The sequence below is a fragment of the Notamacropus eugenii genome, chromosome 2 (assembly GCF_028372415.1).
Source record: "Notamacropus eugenii isolate mMacEug1 chromosome 2, mMacEug1.pri_v2, whole genome shotgun sequence".
Taxonomy (NCBI): domain Eukaryota; kingdom Metazoa; phylum Chordata; class Mammalia; order Diprotodontia; family Macropodidae; genus Notamacropus; species Notamacropus eugenii.
In genome coordinates this window covers 40935830-40962559 of record NC_092873.1, presented here as the reverse complement: position 1 = coordinate 40962559, position 26730 = coordinate 40935830, and the positions used below count along the sequence as shown (strand labels likewise).

Below are 26730 nucleotides of genomic sequence, written 5' to 3'. Positions count from 1 at the left end.
CCCATTTTATAGATGACAAGACAGTTTGGGAAAGGTAGAAGTGACTCACTTAGTGTCACACATTGAGGATCCGAACCCAGGCCTTCCTGACTCCAAGATCCATGTATATATCACACTTGATCTATGTATACTTCACACTTGATCCACATATATATCACACTGCCTCTCTCTGGGGCCGTGTCAGGGCATGCTAAATAGAACGGGACTTCGAATCTTCCTCTGTGGCCAGCGGAGAGAGGCTTTTGGGTGTCCCAACCTCCTCTAAAGGGAACATGAAACAGAAATCAGTTGGACTAAAGCTAATTATATGCACACAGAGTAGAGAAATAACATCACCTTTCCTGAGCCGCCTCCTCCTCCTTCCAGTGACCTTTGTCTCTACCTTCCACTTCTCAGTGAGGCCAACTCAGCCCTTGAACTGGGACCCAACTAAACCAGACCAGTAATAAGGCTGGCTGCCCACTTCCACTAGATCCTAACCTTCTTGAGGGAAGGGACTGTCTCTTGACCCTTTGTACCCATAGTGCCTGGCACACAGTAGATATTTAATAAATGTTTAGTGACCTACAACCTTCTCATCAGAGAGACATACATTTTCAGATTTTCAGGTCAACATGTCGATCTGTTTTGTTGGACAACACTTATTTGTCACAAAGGGAAATTCTTTTCAGGGAGAGGAAGCTGGCAGGAACAATGTATTTGTAAAACTTTTTTTTTAAAGAAGGGGGTCAAAGCCTGGGGAGGCGGGAAGATGGAACTGTCATCTTCCCCTAAAAACAAAGTAAAACCAAAAACCTACAGGATTACTTTCCAGTAAGGTTGATGACATCTTCTCCTTCCCTTCGAGAAGGCTCCTGGGCAGAATTTCACAAAACAGAGTGTTCCAGGAACACAGGACTCACTGGGTTGACTCTGTGGACCCATGACTAGATGTGCTGTTTTAAAATTCGCTCCAGGTCCCCTTTCCCTGGGACGCAGAAAGACACATTCCCCTTCTCGATGACGAGCTCATCCTCTCCCCTAAACGGCTGCCCCAAACTTCTCAGGTATCTCAGGCCCAAGTGTGTCCTGGTTCACTCTGCCTGCACTGGGCACTGTCTCTCTTGCAGCCAGTGTGCCCCCAGTACTGTCTTCTTGCAGACAACAAGCTCTCAGTTGCCATGGCAGCCACCATAGCTGCTGAGATAAGGGACCCCAGACTGACCTTCCTGGCAGATAAGACTGACCATATGGGCGAAGGCCTGAAGGGAACTCTGAGACAGGAAATCCCTTAGATATGGGTAGAGGGACCATCTCCCCCAGGCTTCATACCTGGACTAAATCGACCCTTCGCTGCCTATCCTATCCCTTCCCTTAGCACACTAGCTGTGAGCTTGGAAGGTCTGGATTCAAATCCCACCTTTGCCAGTTACTCCCTATGGGCAAGTCATGTTCTAAACTCTCTGAGATTTGGTTTCCTCATCTGCAAAATAAGGGGCAGGGGGTTGGAATCAATGATCCCTAAGGTTTCCATTTAGTCCTAAAACTAAAATCCTATGAAAATAAATAGGGCAGCTAGGTGGCACCATAGTGCACAGAGCATTGGATCAGGAGTCAGGAAGACTCATCCTCAGGAGTTCAAATCCAAACACAGACACTTACTAGCTGTATGACCCTGGGCAAGTCACTTAACCCTGTTTGCCTCAGTTTCCTCATCTGTCAAATGAACTGGAGAAGGAAATGGAAAATGACTTCAGTATCTTTGCCAAGAAAACCCCAAAAGGGGTCATGAAGAGTTGGGCATGACTAAAAAAAATGAACAATAATAAATCCCTTCTAGCCTAGAGCTTTCCTTCACATCCGTGCTCTTCACAGCATTAGTTTCCAAACACATAAGCAAGAGGAGAATGAGTGGATTAGTTGAGGTTGAAGGAGGACTGATCACTCAAAGTTGAAGCCCTCCTAGAAAGACTCTGACAAAAGGAGAAGGTGGGGGTTGGGGTGGGAGTGGAGGGAGGGGGTAGGGAGGGGCAGCTGTCCCTTCTGGGCATCTCTGAAAGGCATGGGGTTGGCCTCTTCTGAATTCAGGATTATAACAGGTATACCAGGGCTAGACATAAATCCTCCTAACTTTTCGGAGCAGGAAACTGAAGCCCAGAAAGGGGTCGTAATTTGCCAGCAACAACAACAAAATTTAGTGGCAGCATCCAGAATTCCAGTCGTCACAGTCATGCCAACTCCCAGTCTACAGCTCTCTGTATCTCCTCTTTCTTGTTAAGAACATTCAGTACTTTCAGGGAGGGAGGAATCCAGGGAAAGGAAGCAGCTGCAGGTCAGTGGGCTACCTGTAGGCAGCTGGAAAACCCAAGAGTGCCTGAGAGAGCCAGGGAATGGAGGCTGACAAACAGGAGGCCACGAGTCCCCATGGCTTTCTGGGTCCAGATGGAATACAGCAGGTGGGCTCGCTGTCAGTGAAGAGGGGGGACCAGCAAAGGGGAAACAGGTGCTTCCTCCCAGCCCTCCAGCAGAAGGGCCAAGGCCCCTTAGGGTCTTTTGCTTCTCTCACATTTGATTTTAACTACTAAACAAGTTTCTTCCCCTCCCCAGGCCTCAGTTTCCCCAGCTGTAAAATAAGAGGGTTGGACTACCTAGGTCACATCTGAGATCTCAGTGCTAGGCCCAGCGCTAGATCTGCTGCAGACTCTGCTAATGTTAGATGCTGCCTTCCTCTCTCCTAGTAACCTATTGGTACAGAATGTGATGTAGACTGGGAATCAGGACACCTGGGTTTCATGTTCTGGTGATTAACTACCAGCTGTTGGTGCTTGAGCAAACTGTGAAAAAACTCTAGACTTCGACCTGTGACCCAATTACTACTGGACTAGTGAACAAATGATGTAATCATAGAAAGTTCCCTAGGAGGGACAGAGAGACCATTTGGTTCAATCCCTTCCTTTTACAGAGACCCAGACAGGGAAATTTCTTGCCTCAGGTCACACAGTGCATTTGTAATTCTCTTCCCTTCTCTTTTGCAGGGAAGACAGCGAGATATTAAAAGTGTATGTGTATGTGTGTGTGTGTGAGAGAGAGAGAGAGAGAGAGAGAGAGAGAGAGAGAGAGAGAGAGAGAGAGAGAGAGAGAGAGGGAGAGAGAGAGAGATGGAGGGAGGGAGAGAGAGAGAACATGACTGCAACAGGCTGAATTCACTGGGTGTCATGATGTTCACCCTACCAATTAGGACCTGAGCCACTTAGACTTTCTGTGCTTCTGTTCTCCCATCTGTAAAATGATGGGGGGCAGGGAGGTAGGTTGAATAATATGACCAGTAAGCATCCTTCCAATTCTAGAGCTATGATGTTATGTTATAACTTCCCTTGACCTCAGTTTCCCCATCTGTAAAATGAGAGAACTTGGCCAGATGGCTTCTGAGATCCTTTCCAATTCTGGAGCCATTCTAAGAAGTAATTCAAGATGTCAGAGGGCAGGGGCTGGAGAATGGATGCAGACCTGAGGAATCCTGTCAGAAATATCAAGACAGTTGGAAGCTCTATCTCTATTGTATCTCAACTAATAATAGTGATATGAATACTAGTAATGAAGATCCTTATGTCACCTGTGCTGCTCCTGTATTCTCTCATTTGATCCTTACACTATACATGCAGCAGGTTTCCTGAGTCCCATTTTACAGACCAAAAAACTAAGGCTCAGACAAATTAAATCATTGGCCAGAGGTCGCCCTGCTAGTAACTGTCAGAGGTGTCCCGACTCCAGATCGAGAATTGTCTCCATCATACAACATGACTTTTCACAGAGGAGAATCTTCTCATTCACTCGTTTAGCCAAGCAGCCTTTATTAAGCACTTACTATGTGCCAAGCCCTGTGCTGGGAGCTGGAGGCAGAGTCAAACATGAAGCAGTCTCTGCTCTCCAAGGACCTCTCATTCCATAAGAGAAGCAGCAGTATGGTAGAAAAAGCCCTCAGTTTGGAATTAGAGGACCTGGGTTCAAATTCAGATGTTGCTATTTACTACCCTGGCCAAGTCACTTCCCCTATATGGGCCTCAGTTTCCTCATTTGTAAAATGAAGGTAATCTCTAAAGTTTATTGCGATTCTAAATCTATGTTCCTTGTTATCTCTCCCCTGAAAATCTCCTAAATACTTTCACTAGGCCAAAAATGGAAAGAGAGACTGAAAGAGGACAGTGAGGAGAAAAAGGAGGCCAAAGAAAGAAGGGAAAGCCATAGCTGGAAGGGACTCTTAAGGGTCACCGAATTCAAACCCCTTATTCTATCGATAAGGAAACTGAGGCACAGAGCACCTAAGTGACTCACTTGGCATCACACAGCTGGTAAGTGTCTGAGGCAGGCTTTGAACCTAAGTCTTCCTGAGATTTAAATCCAGAATTTGAAATATGAAAGTATGGCATAACAACTTCACAGGGTCCTACCCTTTTTCATAACTTAATCATTAAAGCTAGAAGAAAAATTCCTTAGAATTTTTAGAAATTCTTAGAAACCATCTAGTTCAACTGCCTTAATTTGTATAGAGAGGGAAACTGAGGCCCAGAAAAGTGAAAGGAGTTTCCCATGAGGTCATACAGGATGTTAGTGGTAGAGATGGACCTGTAACCCAGGCAGCGAAGAGAACGCCCTCATGGAGTAACTTAAGAAACTCATCCAAATCCACCCAACACTAAAGGCACACTTGGGAGTTCTGAGGGCCAGGCACAGAGACTGTGTGCACAGGAGGGGACATCGAGTACAGAAGAGATCAGAGCTTGGTGGGGTTAACCAGGGGAGACTTTGAACCAGATTTTGAAGGGAAAGAAGGAAAGTGAATGGCCAAAGGGCCAGAGGATGGAAGAAATCAGAGGGGGCTTCACAAAGTGGTAGAGCAGGAGAAAAAAGGATTAACTCTAGGAAAAAGTCTCAAAATAGAAACAAGAAAAAGGACTTCTATTATTCAAATAATAAAAGCCACTTCCTGGATGAAATCACTTAGAAATAACTTTTTTAAGTGGTTCTCTCTGAGCCCTGGGGGAATAATGCAGTGTTATGGTTCACTGATTTACAAAGTAGAAGCATGCTTGGAAGTCATGTATTCCAACCTTTTTATTTTACAAAGAGGTATACTGAGGCCTAGAGAGACAAATATGACTGACCTGAGATCACACAGTAAGTTGGTGGCAGAGCTGCAAACAGAACCAAGCTTCCCTGATTCCCTGGTCCTAGGCTCTTCCTCTCTACACCACACTGGTTCAAGTTTTCTAGCTTGTTCTGGCCACAAGAACTGCTTTTCCCATTTCATAGCTGAGCAAACTGAGGCCTAGAGAAAAGCTGTGCTCTCTCTGTCATAGATGACTAGAGAGGGCTAAAGACATGCTGAAGCCTAAGAAGGGAGACAGAGATAAAGGAATTCTATCTCAGAGAACATGGTCCATGGACCACAGAAACCCAGAAGCAATAGGGCAGTAATTAAGAGATAAGCCAACATCTCTGCCTGGCTCTAGGGAGACAGAATTAACTTGGATTAAAAAAGGAATTGTGTGTAGGGAGATGTAACTAAAGTCCTTACAAAGCCCCAGATCTAGGAGAGAAAAACATGAACTGAGTTCTCAGAGCCCCTCAATCTGCTCCTGGAGTTTCTTACTCCTGCAGAATATCAAATCCTTAGACCAAGACCGGGCATCATTTAGAACTCTAAGTTCAGCTGTCTAGCTAGAATGACTAAGCCTAGCCCCCAAAGAAGAAAAGGAATATTGTCAAAATGGACCTTCATCTTTTTGCAGAGGGGAGGGATCAAGGGGGTCTGGCATGGGGGTTAGACTGTCAGACATGGTTGATGTATTTGTTAGTTTTATTGAATTGTTTTTCTCCTCCTTGTTTTAAAAAAATTTCTTTTTATTTATTTATTCTTTATTTCAAGAGATAGCTCTCTGGAGAGGAGATAGAGAGAGGGAATATCTGGAAATGAGGATGATGGAAAAACGATAAAGAAAAATTAGAAAGCAAAAAATATACTCTAACTTGAAAAAATATTTTTAAATTCAAGGCATTGTCTACCATCTCCCGTCTTTTGTACAAGACTCCCCATAACCAGTTATTCACATCTTGGGAGAAGGCGTGAGCAAGAGGACAGGAAGGAGCCTCAGAGCGGAGAATCAGTAAAGGGAGCAAAGAGAGATCCTCTCTAATCAACTAATAAGACATGTCTAACAGGCGGTCATCTAGCCTCTACTTGGGCACTTCCTGCAGTGATAGGGACATTGCCTCAATTAGCCAGGCTGGCCCATTGCTGGATGGCTCTAATAGCTATTCTGGGATGACCAGGACAGACAGAAGTAGACAGAGGTCAGCAGGGGCCCCTCCTGCTCAGAAGCCTAGAGCCTTGCTTCATCTTTCTTTGTGCTCTCTGGGGGCTACTTTCCCTTCAGATGAAGACACCTAGCCAGGCTGACCCCTGTGTATACTTTGTCATGCCACTGAAGAAAAAGATCCAAGGCTTAGCACCCACTACTGCAGCCTCAGGACCCTCACATGAAGAAGAGATGAGCCAAAGGGGAAAATGTCTGGATCTTCCACTGGTTTGAAAGAATAAAGGGACGAAGGGGATTTGAAATGAACCCTAGCTTAAGTTCTAATGGAGAAAAACATCATACGAATGAGAATTGAAAAGTGAGAATGGGGAAAATACATGAGTCAGAGCATGGTAGAGAAAAGTACGGAAAGTAAGGAGTCAAAGGAGTCAAATTTCCTGGAGAGGAGGAAGAAATGGATATTTTCCTTAAAATGGAGGTTCTCAAAGAACCCAGTCAAAGGAAAGAGAAGTAGGGGCAGAGAGAAATCCCAGTGTGAGAATGCCAGGAGTGAAATGTTAGCCAGGACGAGAGGTTTCTATGGAGGATAGAGGAAAGCAACCATCTGATATGGAGAACGTGCCCGTATACATCAAAAGATTTACAGCAGCATTCTTGGTGATACTTAAGAATTAGAAACAAAGTAAATGCTCATTTTTTGGGCAATGGCGAAACAAATCGTGGTCTGTGAACATAATATGGAATGTTACTGTTACAGGAAATGACAAATATGGTAAATACAGAGAATCATGGGAAAACTTACAGGAATTGATGGTGAAGTAAGCAGAGCCAAGAAAATTTATATTCAAAATGATTATAACAATTTAAACATAAAGAACACACACACACACAAGAGGATGTTGCCCAATCATAAAGAATAAGCATAGTCCAAAAGAAGAGATATGAAAGCATCCTCTTATTCTATATCTTTGCAGAGGTGGGAGGGCCACAAATATGGCACATCAAATATATTTCTAAACTTTTTAAATATAATTATCAATTATGATCATTTCTTCCTCTTCTGTCGCTCTTGATTTTTTCCTTAAATTTTTTTTTTACAGAAATGGTTCTATGAAAGGGGATAAGGAAGAACCCTGGAGATAATGACAGTGATATAAAAAACCGATAAAAGACTTATTTTACGATAAAGGGGTAAAAAGACATGAACCCTAACAATGGAAGGGAATGGGGCATGGAGAAAAAAATAGCCACCAACATGCAGACCTCTAACACTCATACCTACTCATCATACAGTGATAACAGACTACTGGGGAAACAGCATGGCACAGGAAAAATCAATCAACTAATCAATTTATTAAGCACCTATAATGTTCCAGGCACTGTGATAAGAATCAGGACCTGAGTTCAAATCCCCCTTCTGCCCTATATGACCTGGCATGAGTCACTTAACCTCTGGAGACCCTAGTTTTCTCCTTTGTAAAATCAGGACATTGTACTAATGATTTCTGAGGTCTTTCCAGCTTTAATTGCCAATGAGATGAGATTGTTATTCTGGCTTTGGATCATCTGTTCAGTCTCTCACAGGGACATCCCCACTATCTTTGGCAAGTAGCCACAGCAGTCTCAGCTACATGCCTCTCCCAGGTCACTGGGTCACGGGCATGAACAGAATATCCACAGTGAGTAGAAAGCTGGGCTCCCTCCCCACTTAAGAAAACCCTAAATGGGAGCTTATAACAAAGATTTAAGTGGGAGGCTGATCGTTCTCGGTACAAAAGGATTTGTGCAGGGTACTCTTAATACATTTCAGTGTTGGTTTAAAGCACACTCAATCTCCTCTATGGAAAGAGAATTAAAAAAAAAATACCCCACCAAAATATCTCTGACATTGGTAAGGAAGTCACTGGGAAAACAGGAGGTGATTAACAGCAAAATCAATATTCACTTAACTTTTCTGGGACTCCATCCAGGCAGGGAAGCCCAACACACCTGCCTGTGCTATGGGCGCAGGAGAGGAAAAGGGGAGCTACACCCTTACTAGATGCTGGGGGGAGGGGGAAGCAGAGGTACAGAAACAGAGACCAACACGGAGAGGGACAAAGAGAGATAGAGAGAGGCAGAGACAGATGGACAGAGAGGCAGTGACAGACAGACACACAGACACAGAGATAGAGGGGGGGAAGAAGGGGAGGAGGAGGAGGAGAAGGGGAGAGAGAGAGACAGAGAGAGAGAGAGAGAGAGAGAGAGCTGTTACGTATTTTTCAGGGGCAGGAGAGGAGAGAAGAAAGAAAAGAGGGGAGAGACAGACCCCAGCATCTGGTCAGGTGCCTCTAAGGTCACCAAAGGCTACAGCTGGACTGTGTGGTAGCATATACACGTTCCAGTCTCTCCTACACAACAGACCATGAATTTCAGTGTGTGCTATTTTTATGCACCTGAGACAAGGAGACAAGTCAGGAAAGTCTAAAACACAAAATACAGAGGCTTTTGGAATGTAAACTTCTTCAGGGCAGGGACTATTTTTACTTGTTCTTTGAATCCCCAGCACTCAACACAGTGCCTGGCACAAGGTTGCTACTTCATAAATGCTTATTTACCGATTGACTTTAAGGATACCTTCCGTCTCTTCTGTGTCTTACATATACCAATGTAAGCTGTTTCTGCCCTTTCTTTTTATTTCCAGGGTTCAGCACAGTGCCCAACACATAGTAGGTGCTTGATAAATGCTTATTGATTGGTTGGTATGTATGTATGACATGTTACTTCCATTACTGGAAGTAATTTTGTTCACTAAGGTATTCACCAAACCCTTGGAATCCTTATGCTCACCGCCACCATTATTACTCATGTTATGCAGCACTCCAAAGTCGCAAAAAACTTTTAAGATCCACAAAGTGCTTTCTGTAGATTGTCTGATTTGATCCCCAAGCATTCCAATTGGTGTCTGGTTCTCTGAGATGTCTCTGGAGTGTAACTGCCAATTTGTAGGTGCAGGTGACTTTCTCAGATGTCTTCCCCACAGTCCCCAGTGCAAGCATATCTGGCTTTCTTTTGTATCCTCCTACAGCATCTTATAAAATGGACTTTTAGTCAGAGAACCTGGGTTCAAAGTCCTGTCTTTGTCACACTTGGGAAAGTCAATTTCCTCTCTTTGGGACTCAGTTTCCTTATCTGTAAAATGAAGGGGTTGGTCTCAGTGACCACCACAGACTTTACAATCCAGGCATGCTGGCCTCCTCACACATAATGCTCCATCTCCCATTTCCAAATCCCCCATGCCTCAAATTCATTCCCTCATCCCCTCCCTTAGATTCATTCTCCTCCCTTCTACCTCTTAGCTTCATTGGCTTCCTTCAAGGCTCAGATCTAGCCACCTTCTGCAAGAGACCTGTCCTGGTCCCCCTCCCCTAGATGCCAGTGCTTTCTCCTCTAAGGTTACCTGATATCTACTCTATATGTTTCAGATATATATATGTATGTATATACATGTTATCTACCTTATTAGTATGTAAACTCCCTGAAGGCAGGGAGTTTTGCTTTCTCTTTGTATCCTTACAGAAATCAGTACACAGTAGCTGCTTAATAAGTGCTCGTTGATTGATTGACTGATAATAGCCTTTCACCTAGTCTTCTAGCTTCTGGTCTCTGCTCTCCAATCTTTCATATCTTTGCCATGTCATCATGTGCCCTGTTAAAAAATCTTCAGTAATTCTTGGATCAAATACAAACTCCTTAGCCTAGCTTCTGAGACTCTCCACAGTTTGCTCCTTCACAGTTTGCTACTTCTCTGGCTCCGTTTCCCATGTCTCCCTTTCACGTGCTCTCCATTCTAGACAAGCTGGTCTCCTTGCTGTTCCCCAGACTCAACATGCCTTCTCCCGCATCTGTCTCTGTCACAAGCCGCTTGTTACCTCTTCATCTCCACCTTCTGAAAGTCTTTGCCTCCTCCAGGGCTCACCTCAGATGCCACCCCTCTAAAAGGCCATCCTCAATCCCCATTATTAGCAGTCATTCCCTTCTCAAATATACTCCTAGACTTTTTTTGCATCAGACAAAGGGAAGGTCTGTATATTAACCATAGAACAGGCATTCCATAGCGCATGATGAAAGAAAAACTCTCTCTTTTACCCTTTTCTCTTTTATCTCTGTGTTTTACAAATAAATACTCCCCCACCCAGAAGTGAACGTAAATTACTTGGGGGTAGGGGCTGTCATTTTTGCCACAACACCTACATATTCTTACCTGACATATAGTAAGAACTTAATAAGTATTTGTTAAATTGAACAAAGTTAGTAAGTGCCTTGCCTGCTTAAGTACCAGTCAGTGTTTGACTATACTGAGAGGGAAACAAAATTGCATGATTCATTTAGCTTCCAGGCTAATCAGACATTCCATACTTGTTGAAACATTGCTTTGAAACTGATCCCTAGACATAAACTCCACAAAAGTTGGGACTGTGTGTCTGCTTCACTCCAGTCCCAAGCCTCATCCCTCCTCACAGTGCCTAATGAATTGCTTCCATTTGAATTAACTCCGTACTCTGAACATGCAAGTTACCCGAGGCCAAGATGTTATGTCAATCAAAATGCTGACAGGATTCCCGCCCATGCTGTCACTCCAGCTCCCAGACAGATGCTGTACCTTCCTTTTTATCCTTCTGGACCATCCTTCAGTGACTTCACAGATACGGAGACTGTCATCACTGGCTACACTTAAACAACATCATAAATAGATCCCCAATGCTTCTCTTTGCCTTAAGATTTCTTGTCTATTAAGCCAATGTGAGATTTCTTTACCTGCAAAGATGCAGGTTAATGGTTGGGAGGAGGTTCTGAGTTATTTCTAGCAATGGTGATGGAGTTGCAATGAATCATTTTCACCCTCTGAAATGCCCAGTTTGGACCAATTTTCCATACTTGAGAGATGACTGGCTACATAAGGGGTGGTTGTGCTGGTGGACAAGAGGCAGAAGGGAGCTCACTGGTCCCCATAGGGATCAAATCTGTGAACTTGGGATCTCAGCTTCAAAATCCCCTTACCACCTTCACAAGCCTGTCTGGTGTGGGCAGAACAGAGGGCAGAGGGACTAACTTCAGCTGACCACAATAATATTAGATTCAATCAGTTTAGGAAGGACGCTGGTGAGCTAGAGTGTCCAGAGGACAACCAGGACGGTGAAAGGTCTCAACTTGACTTCATATGAGCGTGCATTGCAAAACATAGAGCTGTTTAGACTGAACCACAGAAGATTTGGTGGAGTTAGACGTGAGAGATGTCTTCAAGTATCTGAGCAGGCTGTCATATGGAAAAGAAATTAGATCTCTTCTTACAATTCAGAGCTAGAAAGGTCCATAGAAGTCTTCTAATCCAACCTTCTCATTTTACATATAAGGAAGCTGAGGCCCAGAGAGGTTGAGTGATTTGCCCAAGGTCACACAGGTCACAAGAAGAATTTGCAGGAGAGTATGAGCCCAGGCCCTCTGACTTTAAGGCTAGGTTTCCTTGCACAGTACCTTGCTGCCTTTGTCTGGCCCCAGAGAGTTAAGGCAGGGTGGGGGTCCCCCTCCAAGAAAAGACAAGATGACCACAGGTTGAATGAGTTTAAAGGGAAGTCTTTTTCAAGTATAGTTTGTGTTAGATGGCTACTGAGGTCTCTCCTCACCCCAAGACTCTGTGAATAAAGGGCAAGTCAATAATCATGTCAAGATGCAGCCAGATGTTGATTCTACTAGGTGTCCAGATGTTGACTGTAGTAGGTGGCCAGAGGATGAATTAACTAGGTTCTCAGATTCTTGGCTTCTCTTGGGAAGGCTAACCAACAGATTGTATATGCAACATGGTTAACCCATCTAGTCCAACCCATTCTGGCTTGTGATCCCAACTCTGAGCTAGGACTCTGGCTTAGTTAACTCCCTTTCTAGTTCTGGAACCAACTGTAATTCCCACTTTCTCCAGTCTTGCCTGGTGACTCTGGTTCCTCTCCTGATCCCTATACTATTGCCTCTTACCTTGATACTTTGTTCCTTCTCCAAGGACCCGTGCTCTATTCCCCATCCTTAGGGAACTCCACTCCACCTAGACAACTAAGCAGTAGGGTACCATAAGTAATGAATTAAATTTGGTTCCCATCTTGGGAGTCTCTGATCCTCCTTTGACCCCCCCCCCTCCCTTTTTTCCATTCCATTCTGGGAGCCCCTAATCTAATGTGGTTAAGGGAAGAATTCTTAATTGCCCTTTAACAGGGAAATAATAGAGTAGACCAGGTCCAGGGAGAGGACACATTGCATCTGCTTTCAGCTTTCTCCATAAAACATGTCCAACCCATGGCACATAAGCCCCAGACAGTTGCTGATAAGCAGGCCCAACTCCTACCAGGCGAAAATGGCAGCTGAGGAGACACTGCATTAGGGGCTTCCTGCTGAATCACTTACAGTTGCCCAGGTCACTGAAGAGTCCCTGATACATCAATGTCAACAACACAGGCAGGGGCTGTCCAACAGTGCAGCCTTATTCCCCATTGGCCTAGAAGTGGCTCAAGTCTGCAGCTATCCTGGGCACCTGGGGTCATGAGGACCTTTGGCACAAGAGTAGCTGTTGGATTAGTGGCAAGAGGACCAAGCTGGTGGCATAGGGGTGGTTTGGGGTGAGGAGAGCTGGGGTTGAACCCCAAATTCATCCCTTCCTGACTTGATGCCATCAATGATTAATTATACAACCTTGGGAAAGTCATTTAATGTCTTTAAATCTCCCTCCTTATCTCTGCCTCTGAGACCTTCTCTTCCTTTAAGATGCAGCCCAGATAGTATGTTCTGCATGAAGCTGACCCCTGCAGCTGCTAGTACTATTGGGCGGCTGGTGGTGCAGTGGAGAGAGTGCTAGACCTTGAGTCAGGAACACTTACACTCAAATCCAGTCTCAGACACTTACTAGCTGTGTGGCCCTGGGCAAGTCCTTTAACCTTAGTTTCCCTCAGTTTCCTCATTTGTAGAAGGGGAATCATAGCAGCACCTACCTCCCAGGGTTGTCGTGAGGATCAAATGATTCTAGCACAGTGCTTAGCACATGGTCGGTGCTATATAAATGTTAGCTCTCACCATCATTGTTACTAAACTACTTTTCATATATTTGTATTTATGTGCATGCTACCTGTACTTCTAGATGTTCTTCTTGTCTCCCTCATGGGAATTTAAGCTCCTTGCCCATAGGAACTGTTTCATTCTTTGTACTTGTATCTCTAGCACCTGGCATACAGTAGGAGCTTCATAAGTGCCTGGTGGTTAATTGACTGCTTGATCAATTTCCTCATTTGATAAAATATAAAGTTCTGGCCCTAGAGCTGGAGGGGATCTGAGAGGCAACCTAAGTCCTCCTCCCTCATTTTACAGATGAGGAAACTGAGGCCCAGGGAGCTAAAAGTTTGGGAAAGCACATGGCCATATCAAAGCTAACCAAGGGGTACAGATGATGCAGATTTAGAGCCAGAAGGACCCTTTGAAGACATTGAGGCCAACTCCTCCGCTTTACATGTAGCTAAGTGGTAAAAGGGATCCAGAGTCAGAAAACCTGAGTTCAAACGCAGCCTCAAACATGCACTAGCCGTGAGACTCTGGGCAAGTCATTTCACCTCTGTCTGGTGCCATTTCCTCACCTGTAAAATGGGAATTCTAGTAGCACCTACTTTCTAGGATTGTTGTGAGGATGAAAATAACACCTTTCCAACCTTAAAAGTGCTTATATAAATACTTATTAGTGTTGTTGTGGTCGTTACAGATGGGGAAACTGAAGCCCAGCAAAGGGAAATGCCTTGCCCAGGGTCACAAGCCTAGGAAGTATCTGAGGGAAGATTTGAACCCAGGTCTTCCTGGCTCTTAAGTCCAGGTTCTATCCACTCTACCACTGTGTTATAGAGGGACCCTTCAGGGCCTATCTCAAGGAAAAGGAGGTAAAACAGGAAAAACACTGGATTCAGAGAACCTGGGTGCAAATCCTGACCCTTCTGGACCTGTCATTTCCCTCTCTTGGCCTTATTTTCCTCATCTCTGTAATAGGAGATTCGCTTAGATAAGAGGTTCTCAAACTTGTTTGTGTCACAGACCCCTTTGGAAACATTCTCCATGGAGAATTCCTTACAATAATGTTTTAAAATAATATTTTTAATATATTTCATTTTTCCCCAATTACATGTTAAAACAATTTTTTGGCATTGGGTTTTTTTTTTAAAGTTTTGAGTTCCAAATTCTATCCCTCCTTTCCCTGCCGCCTCTCTGAGACAGTAAGTGCAATAATGTAAAACATTAAATAATATTTTTAGAACACTCTGTAAACCTGGAAGTGCTATCTAAATGCTAACTGTTATTATTAAATGCACAATACAGTGAAGAGGAATACAGAAGAAACCAGTGATTATAATTACATTTATTAAGGTACACAAAATACATGGAGTTATAAAAGAAATCAATTATATTGAAAAAGTTATCAAAATATTTTTGAAACCAAGTTCATGGAACTCCAGATGAAAACCCCTTGGATTGGAGGATCTCTAAGATTCCTCCCAGCTCTAAATTCTGTGTCCTCTGAGAAACCTTCTGGGGGCATCACTCAATTCCATTGCAAACATCTTCAAGGCAGAGACATTTCTTACATAGCTTTTTATTACCCCCTCTCTCACCATGGTTTCTCAATTTGCCCCTTGCACAAAGCAGGTGCTCAAGTTTGTTGGAATATGAACAGGCTACCCTTCCCCCCCCATCCTGATCTCACCATTCTCTGGAAGAAGCTCTGTCATCATAAGACCTGGTTCAAATACCATCTCAGATGGACAATGCCTGAGTGACCTGTGGTAGGTCACTAATGTCCCCGGGCCTCAGTTTCCTCATCTGCAAAATGAAGGTTTGGACCCAATAACCTCCAAGGTCTCTCTGATGCTATGAATCCCCAAAGTATTTATCTTATACCGCATAATCCTACATTTAGTTATATACTGCTGCACAATGTTTTCCCAACATTTTTTTTCTGCCCATCCAGGGAAGAGAGCTCATAACCGCTTGTGAGAGCAGATCAAGGTCCAGCTGAGAGTTGGAGGTTGGAGCTCTAGGGTCTGACGCTAGGTCAGAGACAGATAAGTAGTACAGGAGATAGAACGCTGGGCATGAAGTCAGTAAGACCTGAGTTCAAATATGACCTCAGATGCTTCCTAGGTGTGTGATCCTGGGCAAGTCACTTAACTTTTTTCTGCCTCAGTTTCCTCAACTGTAAAATGGGGATAAAATAGCACTTACCTCCCATGGCTATTGTGAGGACCAAATGAGATGATATTTGTGAAGCACTTAGCAGATTAATAAATGCACATTCCCTTCCTTTCCCTTTCTCTAAAAGGAGGCTTGAGATTGACCATCGAGTTTCATTTCCTGCAGGACTCCACCCCCACCCCACTCCAATCTATGAAGAATTGAAGGATAAACTAATGCTTCCTCCTCAAATGCCCACAGCAGCCCAGAGGCAGCTCTGGTTTCTCAGAGACTATGCCTGCAGTACCAGCTGCTCAAAGAGATCATGGGATTAGAGATGGGAGGAAATTTAGAGCTTTCCCTTCTAATACCTTTATTTGACAGATGAGGAAAGTAAAGCTAATGCCAGGAATAGACCCACATATTTACTGTTGTTTTTGTTGTTAACATAATAATAATAGTAATTTTTAACCAAAATATGGTTTTATAAGGACTCCCAGGGAAAGAAATTCCCTCTGCCAATGTATATGTTTCTCTGTAACATATGATCCAGGGCAGTGACATTTTAAGTAACTTGTCCTGGGTCACCCAGTCAGGTTGCATCAGAATCAGGATTGGTACCCAGGTCTTTCAGAATGCCAGCCAGTTCTATCTCAACTTGGTCTCTCTATTGTAATAATAACAGACAATAGCACAACACCTCCATCATTCTATCTGCCAGTGAGCCTACTGTCCCAGAGATACCTTCTGGGAGCCTAAAAAGGTGAGCCTGCACTCCCATATTCAGCCACTCATTTGGCAACAGTTTACAGATCATTAAATAGAAAAGATTAACAGGTGAGAAATTTGGCTCAAACCACAGTCTGTAAGCTCCTTGTGAAGGAGGGGGACGGTTTTTTGCCTTTCTTTGTAAACCTAGTGCTTGGCACATTGTAGGTGCTTAATAAATGTTTGCTGATTTTAAGTTCATCAAATAAAATGAGCCAATAGTTCTAAAAGTAGCTTCTATTTCTAGAAAGCTTCAAAACTCAATTTAACAAGCATTTCTTAAGTACTTGCCAGACACTGGGCTGGTTTAGGGGCATAGTACAATGCTTGGTATACAGTAGTTGCTTAACAAATGCTGATTGACTAATTTAGGGGCATAAAGACAAATCCTGCAGTCTCTGCCCACAAGAAACTTATATTCTATGGGCAGCGTGTTCTTTAGTAGGCAATGCAAGGATTATGTTGGGTGGCCTAGTGGGTAGACTGTTGGATTTGTGATAGGGAAGATCTGGGTTCAGATCTTGCCTCTGACACTTACTAGCTGTGTGGCTCCAGACAAATTTCGTTTCTCTGAACTTTGCTCCCCTCTTCTATAAAATAGGGATAATGATAACAACTACCTAAGAGAGTTGCTGTGAGGTTCGAATAGGATAATGAATATAAAGTGCTTTGCAAACTTTCTCCATCAGTGACAGCTGTTACTACCTCCACTTTACAGATGATTAAACTGAGTTTCTGGGAGTTTAAATGACTTGCCTGCAGTGGCCCAATGGGCAATAAGTTACCAGATCCTTTGGTTGCTAATCTTTCTGCAATCTGCCACTGCTCTCTGCCTGCCCTCAGTGGCCCAGCGTTGCCCAGGTCGGTTCAGTCTCTTGACAGAAGGTTGGTCACCAGGTGAACATTTGTCCTCAGCCACAGTCATTCACAGTCAGCTAGGACACAAAGGGAGCTGAGATCTGTAGCAGTGGAGGGACCACACACACTGAAGAAATCCCAGATATGTGTAAAACTGTCCAGTGAAACCAGAGCTCCAATAGTCAATTTCAAAACATCTCCCATAAAGCAAGCAGAGATTGTACCTGATGTACTTTTGTATTTTCCCTCTTCACCCAACACTCTTCACTCATCAGTACAAAGCTAGAAAGCATCATACGGATCCATAAGACCAGCCCTTCATTTTACAGATGAAGAAATTGAGATTCAAAGGAGGGGAAATGATTTGTCTGAGGCCATACAGCCAATAAGTGCGATTCACACCCAGGTCCTCTGACTCCAAATCCAAGGCTTTTTCCCATAAACAATCACAACAGTAGCTTATGTTTATATATAAACATAAGGTGGCAAAGTATTTTATTAATAATATCATTTGATTTTCACAAGAACCCTGGGAGGTAGGTGTTAGCCCTATTTTACAGAGGAGGAAACTGAGGCACAGAGAGAAGTGATTTGCCCAAGGTCACACAGTGTCTGATTTGAACTGAGGTGTTCCTGACACCAAATTAAGCGCTCTCTTCACCCCACCCCCATGCAAGCTGTTTCAATAAAAGTCTGTTGAATGAAGAGATGAAATGCTTTGATTTGATTTTCAGAATTAGCATGCCATGCTTTTCCCTTTGGCAGGAGAAAGGAAAGAGAAGAGACGAATAAAGGAGGAAGCTAATATGAACAGATCTGAAAAGTCAGAGAGAGCGAGGCGATGAGACAGACACAGAAAAGATAGGGGGGGGAAGGGAAGGAGGGAGGAAGCTAGGGACTTGGAGTTGGTAGATAAAAGACTTCCCCTTGGATAAGAGAGTTAAAAGCCCTGCCGGGGACTCACAATGGGATGGGCTTTCTCCATTGTGCTGGGGACCAGAGCAGAGCGCTAATGGGAACCACCACACAAAGAGATGGGGGAGGAGGGGCGGGCAGCATCATCATTTCTGGGCTGTCTAAAGATAGTGAGTTGAATGCAACAACGGAAACTTGGACAGCGCCTGCGACTCCTGTCTACATGTCTGAGGCTGCAGTGGCATCTGTGGTCGCAGCTTCTGGTTAAGTCCTCTGAAGTCCTGGCCGCAGGGCTATGTGTGTGCCCTCTCTCCTGCTGCTCTAAAGCCCAGGTGGACTACTGTCCCCATGGGAAGAGTGTTTAATGTTGGCATGGGATTAGAACTGGAACAAACCTTTGGGGCCATCAAGTCATTTTACAGAAGAGGAAACTGAGGCAGAGAAATATTAAGTGACTTTCCTTGGGCTCATGGCACCAACTCTTCATCCCTCTCCTTAAGTTATGGGATCAATGAACCAAAGCTTTAAGAGTTCAAAGTAACTTTTAGAAGGTCCAACCACCTCATTTACAGACAAGGAACGTGAGGATCAAACACTCAATATTCCCAAGCTCACCTAGTAATTAGTAGAGCCAAGACTCAAATCTACATTCTTTGACTTGATAGAAGCTTAATTTGAATTCCAGGGGCAGCTAGATGAATGAAGTGCCAGACCTGGAGTCAGGAAGATTTGTCTTCCTGAGTTCAAATCCAGCCTCAGATACTTAGTAGCTGTGTGACCCTAAGCAAGTCTCTTAACTATGTTTGCCTCAGTTTCCTCATCCATCAAATGAATTGGAAAAGGAAATAGCAAACCACTCCAGGATCTTTACCAAATAGGGTCATGAAGAATGACACAACTGAAACAACTCAACAGCAGCAGCAGCAGTTAGGTTAAATCCCAGATCTCATTATCTTGAACTGTGGGCAAGTGTCTTTCCCTCTCTGGGTCTCAGTTTCCTCATCTGTAAAATGTAAGGACTAGACCAGCTGATCTCTGAAATCTCTTCCAGTTCTGAATCTGTAGTCCTGTGATCCTATAAATTCATTTCACTGCTCTGAGCCTCAGTTTCCTCGTTTGTAAAATGAGGAGGTTGGAGTCAATGACTGAGGTCCCTTCAATTCTAAATCTATGACCCTATGATCCTTTGATCTTACCCTACTATGACTAAGCATAGTCCTCCTTGTACCATACCATGTGGCCTCTAGTTAACACAGAGAATTATGAAGCCAAGACAGCCTTCCTTAGTGACTTGCTCCCTGCAGCCCATCACTCCACTCTCAGTGGCAATGAAAATGCATTCTCAAAGAGAATTAAAACCATTTGCTTGAATTTCCTCAGTTGCCTTCTGCTCTCCCATAATACATCCCTTTCCTTGTGTCCCTCATTTTTCCTAGAAGTCTCAGATGAAGTCATGTTCCTCCTCTTCTCTGAAGCTCCCCTCCTCCTGTGCTCTGAACCCCATCCCATCCCATCCCATCCCATCCATCCATCCCACCCCATCCCATCCATCCATCCCATCCCATTCATCCATCTCATCCCATCCATCCCATCCCTCCCTTTTCCCACCCCCTTATTGCTATTGTTATGATTATTATTAACAACAATAATACTAATATTGTCAAAATGCCCACATGGACCTTATAGTCCAGTGGAGGATAAAATGCTTATAGAAAACCTAGCCCTAGTCTGTCCAGGGATGATGCTGGAGCACGGAATTGAATTCATTTCAACAAGCATTTATCAAGCACTTTCTATGTACCAGATGAGAGGCAGTTGAGGTGTAGAGGATAGAATTGGTCTTGGAATTAGGAAGACCTAGGTGCAAGTCCCACCTAGGCCACAGACTGCAAGTCTTAGTGCTCCTTTCTAGGCTAAATGTGCAGTGATAGAGGAATTGTGACCCTGGGGAGGAAGAGGAGGCTGGGCCAGAGGCCATGACCATACAGAAATCAGTTGGAGGAAACGGAGATGTCTAAGAGAAGACTTGGTGGGTAGGGACATGACAGCATTGAAAAACTTGCGTAGAAGAGACTTAATCTGCATAGCCCTGGAGGCTAGAACTAAGAGGCAACCCTATTTTTGATGGAAGGAACAAGTTCTGAACTCTCCGAAGGTGGAGTGAGCTACCTCAGAGGTAGCAGGTCCCTTCTCACCTCAAACGCTGAGTGTTGCCTGCCGGAGGGTTAGATAAGCTGGGATGAGGCCCCCCAGCTCCACCCCAGGGCTAGGATTCTGGTACTCAGAGAAGAGGTAGGCAACAGTGCTGTCTCAGAATAGGTTCCTTGGGATAGGCAGGAGCCCAGGTCTAAAGGAGGAGATGGCAGTATGGCCAGGGCTTACAAAGACTGGTCACGCTAAGAAGGGACAAAGATGTCTGGATGTCTGGGACCTGTTCTTAGGGGAGAGAACTTCCTGAGAAGGGTAGAAGTATTAGTACTGGGGGCAGAGAGCTGGACAGATGCTCACCTGTCACTTTGCTCACCTTGACAAGAAGGGAGAATATCATTTACTGTGACAAATCATGGGATCATAGAAATAGAGCTAGGGGGGACCTCAAAGGCCATCTGTCCCTTATATAAAGGTCCAATGTCCCTTATTTTACAAGTGAGGAAACTGCAGCCCATGAAAGTACAGTGACTCCACAGAATTCCATAGCCTAGAGCTAGAAGGAAACTTAGAGACCACTTCTTTCATTTTACAAATAAAGAAACCGAGGCACAGGGAAGGACAGTGACTTCATAGGGTTACATAGGCCTAGAGCTAGAAAGGACCTCAGAAATAATCTGGTCTAACTCCTCTCATTTTACATATGATGAAGCTGAAGCCCAGAAAGGTTAAGCAACTAGCCCAAAGTCACACAGTAGATAATAAATGTTAGAGCTGAGACTTGAACCCAGGTCCTATGACTCAAAATCTAACACTTAAGAAGTCATATCCTAGAATATATCCCAAGACCTTTTATATTATTTCTACCCTATCTCTGATAATGAAGCAAGTACTTGGAGCACATTGAATACGTTGAATAGGTGTTACTATTGACTTTAGCTATCCATGTCAATCATTTAAACCCTAACTGTTTCAAATCCTTGTCCTAGGAAGCTTGGGAGCATCCAGAGAAGGCCCTTGAGGAAGCAGAGGGTCTGTGGTTTAGAAGTCAGAAGCCCTGGGTTTGAACCATAGGTCTGTCTCTCATCGTCTATGGAGACCCTATGGACCCCAGGCTCCTCTTCTATAAAATGAGTAGTTTGAATTAGATGACCTCAAAAGTCATGACCAGCCCTAAAATCCTATGATCTTATGATCTGAGAGAAGAAATTCCTCTCCAGTTGTCCTGATGTGTATCTGGTCACTGGACCCTGATGGCTCCGGAGGAGAAAGTGAGGCTGGTGGCTTTGCACAGCCCTGCCTCACTTAAATACAACTCACTTGCATGTCATGGCATCACCTCCCTGACGTCATGGTCCTCTTTGAAAACAAAGGACAAACACCAACAAAAGCCTGAATTGTGGGAACTGATGGGGGAACTAACATACCACAGTCACAGCTCAACTTGGTGGAGTCTTTAAGAGCCTCTTTAAAGACAGATCACCCCACCAGCCCAACTAACAGAAAGAGCATTATATTAGGAGGCAGAAGGCCTAGTGGAGGGCCCTCCTTGCTCTGATACCCTGTGCTTTAAAGCCTCTCTCAACTTTGACGTTTTATGTTCTTTTCCAGTTCTGAAACTCCCTGTTCTAAGGGCCCTCCCAGCTCTGACATTCCCAGTTCTAAGGGCCCTCCCAGCTCTCATAGCCTTTAGCTGTATGAGTATAGGTAAGATACTTAACTGCTCATCATACCCCCTGTGAAGTGGTAATGGTACTTCACTTCACAGGGGTGACTCCAGGCTCCTTTGTGGCATTGGAGATGTATAAGGTGGTGCCACTGGGCCATGGTTCCTCTGGAAGCAACAAACATCACCCTGACCTTCCAGATACTCAGAGAGCGCAGAAACCATCAGAGCATTAGAGAGGCATTTCGTAGTATAAGAAACACAGTGGGTGAGCAGGCTTTCTTGGTTTTGTTTTCATTTACAAACATTAGAAACAGTTGCAGTGGGATAATCATTCGCAACATTAGAAATATATATATGGCCTCCCTGCTTCTGGGCAGAGGTGGGGGGCTATGGGTATGTAACACTGCATATGTTATCAGACTCCACTGACTGCTTTGTAGACTAACCTTTCTTCTTTCTTTGTTATAGGAGATGGAGCTCTGGGAAGGGGGAGGGAAGGGATCTATTTGGAAGTGAAGGTGATGTAAAAACTGAAGATCTCAATGAATTTTCAGGAGAAACAGGTGCATGGGGAATACGGCTACCAGCCCTCCACAGCAGGTTCCCACAGCTCAGATTGTGCCAACTGCTTAAACAGCCTCACTGGCTGGTCTATTGATCTGGCTGGCCCCAAGGATAATACTCTGAGAATGGGAGGAAATGAAGGCCTGGCCTCAATCAACATTGTTCTGGGGAATGTTCTCAACTGGTCTTTTCTATTATTGACTCTAAAACTCCCAGAGTTGGGGGCACCTTTGGAGCCAGAGGTCTCTTGGCATCCACCTACTTGTCTCAGGGGATAAGGAATCAAGAGTGAGACAGAAGATGATTCAGCCTTCCCCTCTTCAAGGACTCAGAACAAAGAGGGGATGTCAACAGACTTGTCTCATCAGAAATCACAAGCTACAGGCTCACTCAGGTCCCTGCCCACTCTAAGACTTAGGGATTCCAGACTTTGAAGAAGGTACATGACTGTTCCTGATAAGGCCCATGGTGAGGGTAGGAGGCAAGGGGAGGGGAGGAAGAAAGGGAAGAGACAATGAGAGGAGAGAGGAGAGAATTAAAGGAAAAGACCAGACAATTGGACAAGACTGGAGAGTTTGGAGACTGGCGCCCATGGGAAGAGACTTACTCAGGAACACTCAGGTAGTCAGGGACAAAACTCAGACAAGAACCCTGGTGTCCTACTCTTTCTACCACCCTGCTGAGGAGGAAAGAAGAGTAGGGAGAACCATGGAAAGATGCCTAGATCACAGACTTAGAGCTGAGAGGGCCTTTGGGGTAAACTTATTCAAGGCACTGGAGAGATAAGGCCCAAAAATATTAAATGACTTACAAAGTCACCCAGATAATTAGGTGGCAGAGCGGAGATTTATAAAGAACCTAGGACCACAGACTTGTGGGGACCTTGAAGGTCATTCAGACCCAGGGCACCTTGAGAAGAAGAAGAGAAAGTATGAAAGATTTCCCATGCCAAATCAAAGATCTAGGCTTGAAGGGAACTTAGAGGTCACCCCTGCATTCCTTAGATTAAGAAAACTGTGCCTTACAGAGGTTGTCACTTGTACAAAAAAAAGATCATAGAAGTAGTAAGTGGCAGAGCTAGAGTTTATAGGACTGGAGAATTCAAACTCACAGATCATTTAAGTTCAATGCCTTCATTTTACAGATGGGGAAACTGAGACCTGGACAAGGGAAGTGGCTCATCCAAGGTCACACAGAGGGTAGATGGAAGATGACTTCCAGCCATGGATGTTGCAGCCATTGAGTGACAACAATGTCCTTGAGTCTGGGTCTTTCCCTTTGTGGGTGGGAAGTCGAGGTCAGCTGGAGGCTTATGTTTTTACCCTTGACCCCTGTGGGCCAGACAACACTGCTCCAGAGGATCCCATTATTGGGTTTGGGGCATTAATTAGAAAGCCCAGTGGGAATTTTGTGCTGGTTGTTTCTTCATTAGTTTCGTTCATCGAGGGCTAGGGTTGATGGTTGCTGACTCAACAGCCTAATTAGGAGAATGAGCACTTATTGATTCCCTTTCAGGAGGGGGCCAATTGAAGAAAACCAACACTGGGTTTGGAAGGAGCTGGAAGTCTGTGGGATTCCAAAAAGAACACTCATGAACCCTATGGAGCACTGTACATGGCAAATCCCTGGGGTTTCTGGGAGGCAAGATCTCTGCCAGGCACAGGATTTGTTGGTTAGTCATTTTTAGTCGTGTCCAACTCTTCATGGCCCCATTTGAGGGTTTTCTTGGCAAAGATACTGGAGTGGTTTGCCATGTCCTCCAGCTCATTTGACAGATGAGGAAACTGAGACAAATGGGGCTAAGTGACTTGCCCAGGGTCACACAGCTAGTGAGGATCTGAGTTTGGATTTGAACTCCTGAGGATGAGTCTGTTTCCAAGCCCAGTGCTCTATATAACTAGTCCTCTCCCTGTCACCCTGAACCCCACCACACTCATTCCCACCTCCAGACCTTTGTTCAAATACCCCAACCTGGAATCCATCCAGTCCTAGTTTATTCCCTTCTATTTATTTCAGTCTTTCTCAACCTTCAAGGCCCTCCTATAAGACTCTTGGTCCATGCTAGCTCATATGATCAGGCTTAGAACTATGAGAGACTTTGGACCCCTTTCCTAGAGTCCTTCCCCCTTCATTTTTCAGATCCCAGAATTTCAACTCCACCATCTTGTCCAGTTCCTTCATTTTACAGATGAAGAAAATGAGGCCTAGAGAGATGAAATACTGTGCCCAAAGTGACAAAGATGCAGCAAGTGGCAGAGAAGGGGATTTGAATCTAAGTCTTCTGTCTCCGAAACCAGGATTCCACCTCCTCCGTGGGATCCATCCTTCTAATCCACCACCCAGCTGCAAGTCCTTTCCCCTCTTAGCTGATCTTCCACCTACTCCATTTTTATCTTGTACATACCCACTTATTTACATGTTGTCTCTCCCATTATGATGGAAACTCCTTGAAAACAGGGAATGCTTTTTCCCTTCTATGTATCCCCAGGACTTAGCACACTGCTTGGCACATCTAAAGGCCTGTTGACTACAATGGAAAGTGTTCAAACTACAGTTGATTAAACTGGGCATTGCCACCTAAGTCCCAGCTCTACCACCTGTGTGATCTTGGGTAAATCACTTTAACCCTCCCTGGGCCTCAGTTTCCCCATCTGTCAAAAGGGGAGTGACTGGCATGGGTATCTCCCATCTCCTAACCCCTGTTCCTCTGTTCTGGCAGGCCTACCCAGATTAACCCCGACTGCTTTTCAATCCTATCTGAGTGTTTTAAGAAAGCTGTTCTGGCATCAATGCAGGGAGTCCCTCTTTCACTGATGTGGGTCCCCTCCTCCAGATAAGTACAGCCCCTGAGTACATGACCAGGGGTTCAGAGGAGCTTGTGTATCTTCTGGTGCTGTGGCCAGTAGAAGTGAACACCTGGGGCCAGCCCTCCAGGAATCAGCCCCTCTCTTGGCCAGACTGCACCTCAGGTGCCCTACATATATCAGAAGCTGCCCCAGACTCTAAAACATTCCCAGTTTCACCAAACCTACCAGAGCTAACTCTAACCCAACTCTAACCCTGTGGTTCATGGGATCCTAGATTTTAGATCCAGAAGAGATCTTCGAAGTCATCTAGTCCAATCCCCTTATTTTACTGACAAGGAAACTGAAGCCCCAAAGTCAAGACAACTTGCCCATGGTCATGCAGACAGCAAGGGGAAGGGCTGAGATTTTAACCCAGCTGTTCTAACTCCTTACCCAGTCATCATACGTTGCCAAAATAAGCTCCTTAAAGACCATACCTGATGACTACCATTCACCAGAAGATAAAGCCTCAAGGATTCCCTATTATCTCTAAAATGGGAATGCAGACTGAAACTATGTGAACTCCCAAATGTAGAAACTCTCCACCAATGCAAGTCAGACCTCTTCTGTAACTTATAGCCTTACAGCAAAGGTTCTTAACCTTTTTGTGTAGTGGTATCCTCTGGCAGTCTGCTGAAGCCTACTGACTCCTTTCCATAATAACGTTTGTTCTTAATAATCATAATTGAAGGAAATTCGTGTTAGGGAAAATACAGATGTAATTTTTTCGTATTCAAGTTCACAGACCCTTTAGTTTCCATGGGTCCCTGGTAAGAATCCCTGTCTTAGAGAGTTACCTGAGATAAAATATAAAAATAACCTTTGAGATAAAAATAAAAATAAACTGGAGCAGCTAGGTGGCACAGCACTGGACCCGAAGCCAAGAAGATTCATCTTCCTGATTTCAAATCTGGTCGCAAACACTTTCTAGCTGTGTCACCCTGAGCAAGTCACTTAATTCTGTCTGCCTCACTTTCCTCATCTGTAAAATGAGTTGGAGAAGGAAATGGCAAGTCACTCCAATATCTTTGCCAAGAAAATCCCAAATGGGGTCATGAAGAGTTGAACACAACTGGAAAATGACTGCACAACAACCATCTTTGAGAGCCCAGAGATGCCACAATCAGGCAGCTGAACAGGAATTTAGTTAGTAAAAGAATGCTCTCATGAGTTCTCATTTTGTCCCTCCTATTAGACTATAAGCAGCTAGAGGTCAGGGCCTGTGAGACAGTTCTGTACCTACCCTAGTGCCCCATGAATACAACTGAATTATTGAACAGCCATCCCTGGCAAGTGGAAGTTAAGTACCTTTGGAAAATCCAACCTTAAAATAGCCTTCTATTTCCGCTGACTTCAAACATTTGACAGGCCCTCATTTTGCTTGAGTCCAGACGACAAAACTAGGAGCAATAGATGGATGTCACCAAAAGGCAGAGTC

At 44.4% G+C, this 26730-nt stretch overlaps 1 protein-coding gene across 5 annotated transcripts in view; it reads right to left on the bottom strand.

The window, feature by feature from the left end:
* Positions 1-26730, bottom strand: part of RAP1GAP2 (RAP1 GTPase activating protein 2) — a 250245-nt gene that overhangs the window by 114712 nt on the left and 108803 nt on the right. Inside the window, exon 1 of one of the 5 annotated variants that reach the window (XM_072639992.1) lies at positions 50-3077. The exons of the other annotated variants lie outside the window; for them this stretch is intronic. Within the exon in view, the coding sequence (XP_072496093.1) occupies positions 50-63 (14 nt within the window). The 5' untranslated portion in view covers positions 64-3077. Of the gene's footprint in view, positions 1-49; positions 3078-26730 lie in introns of those variants that run through there. 5 annotated transcript variants of the gene reach the window in all.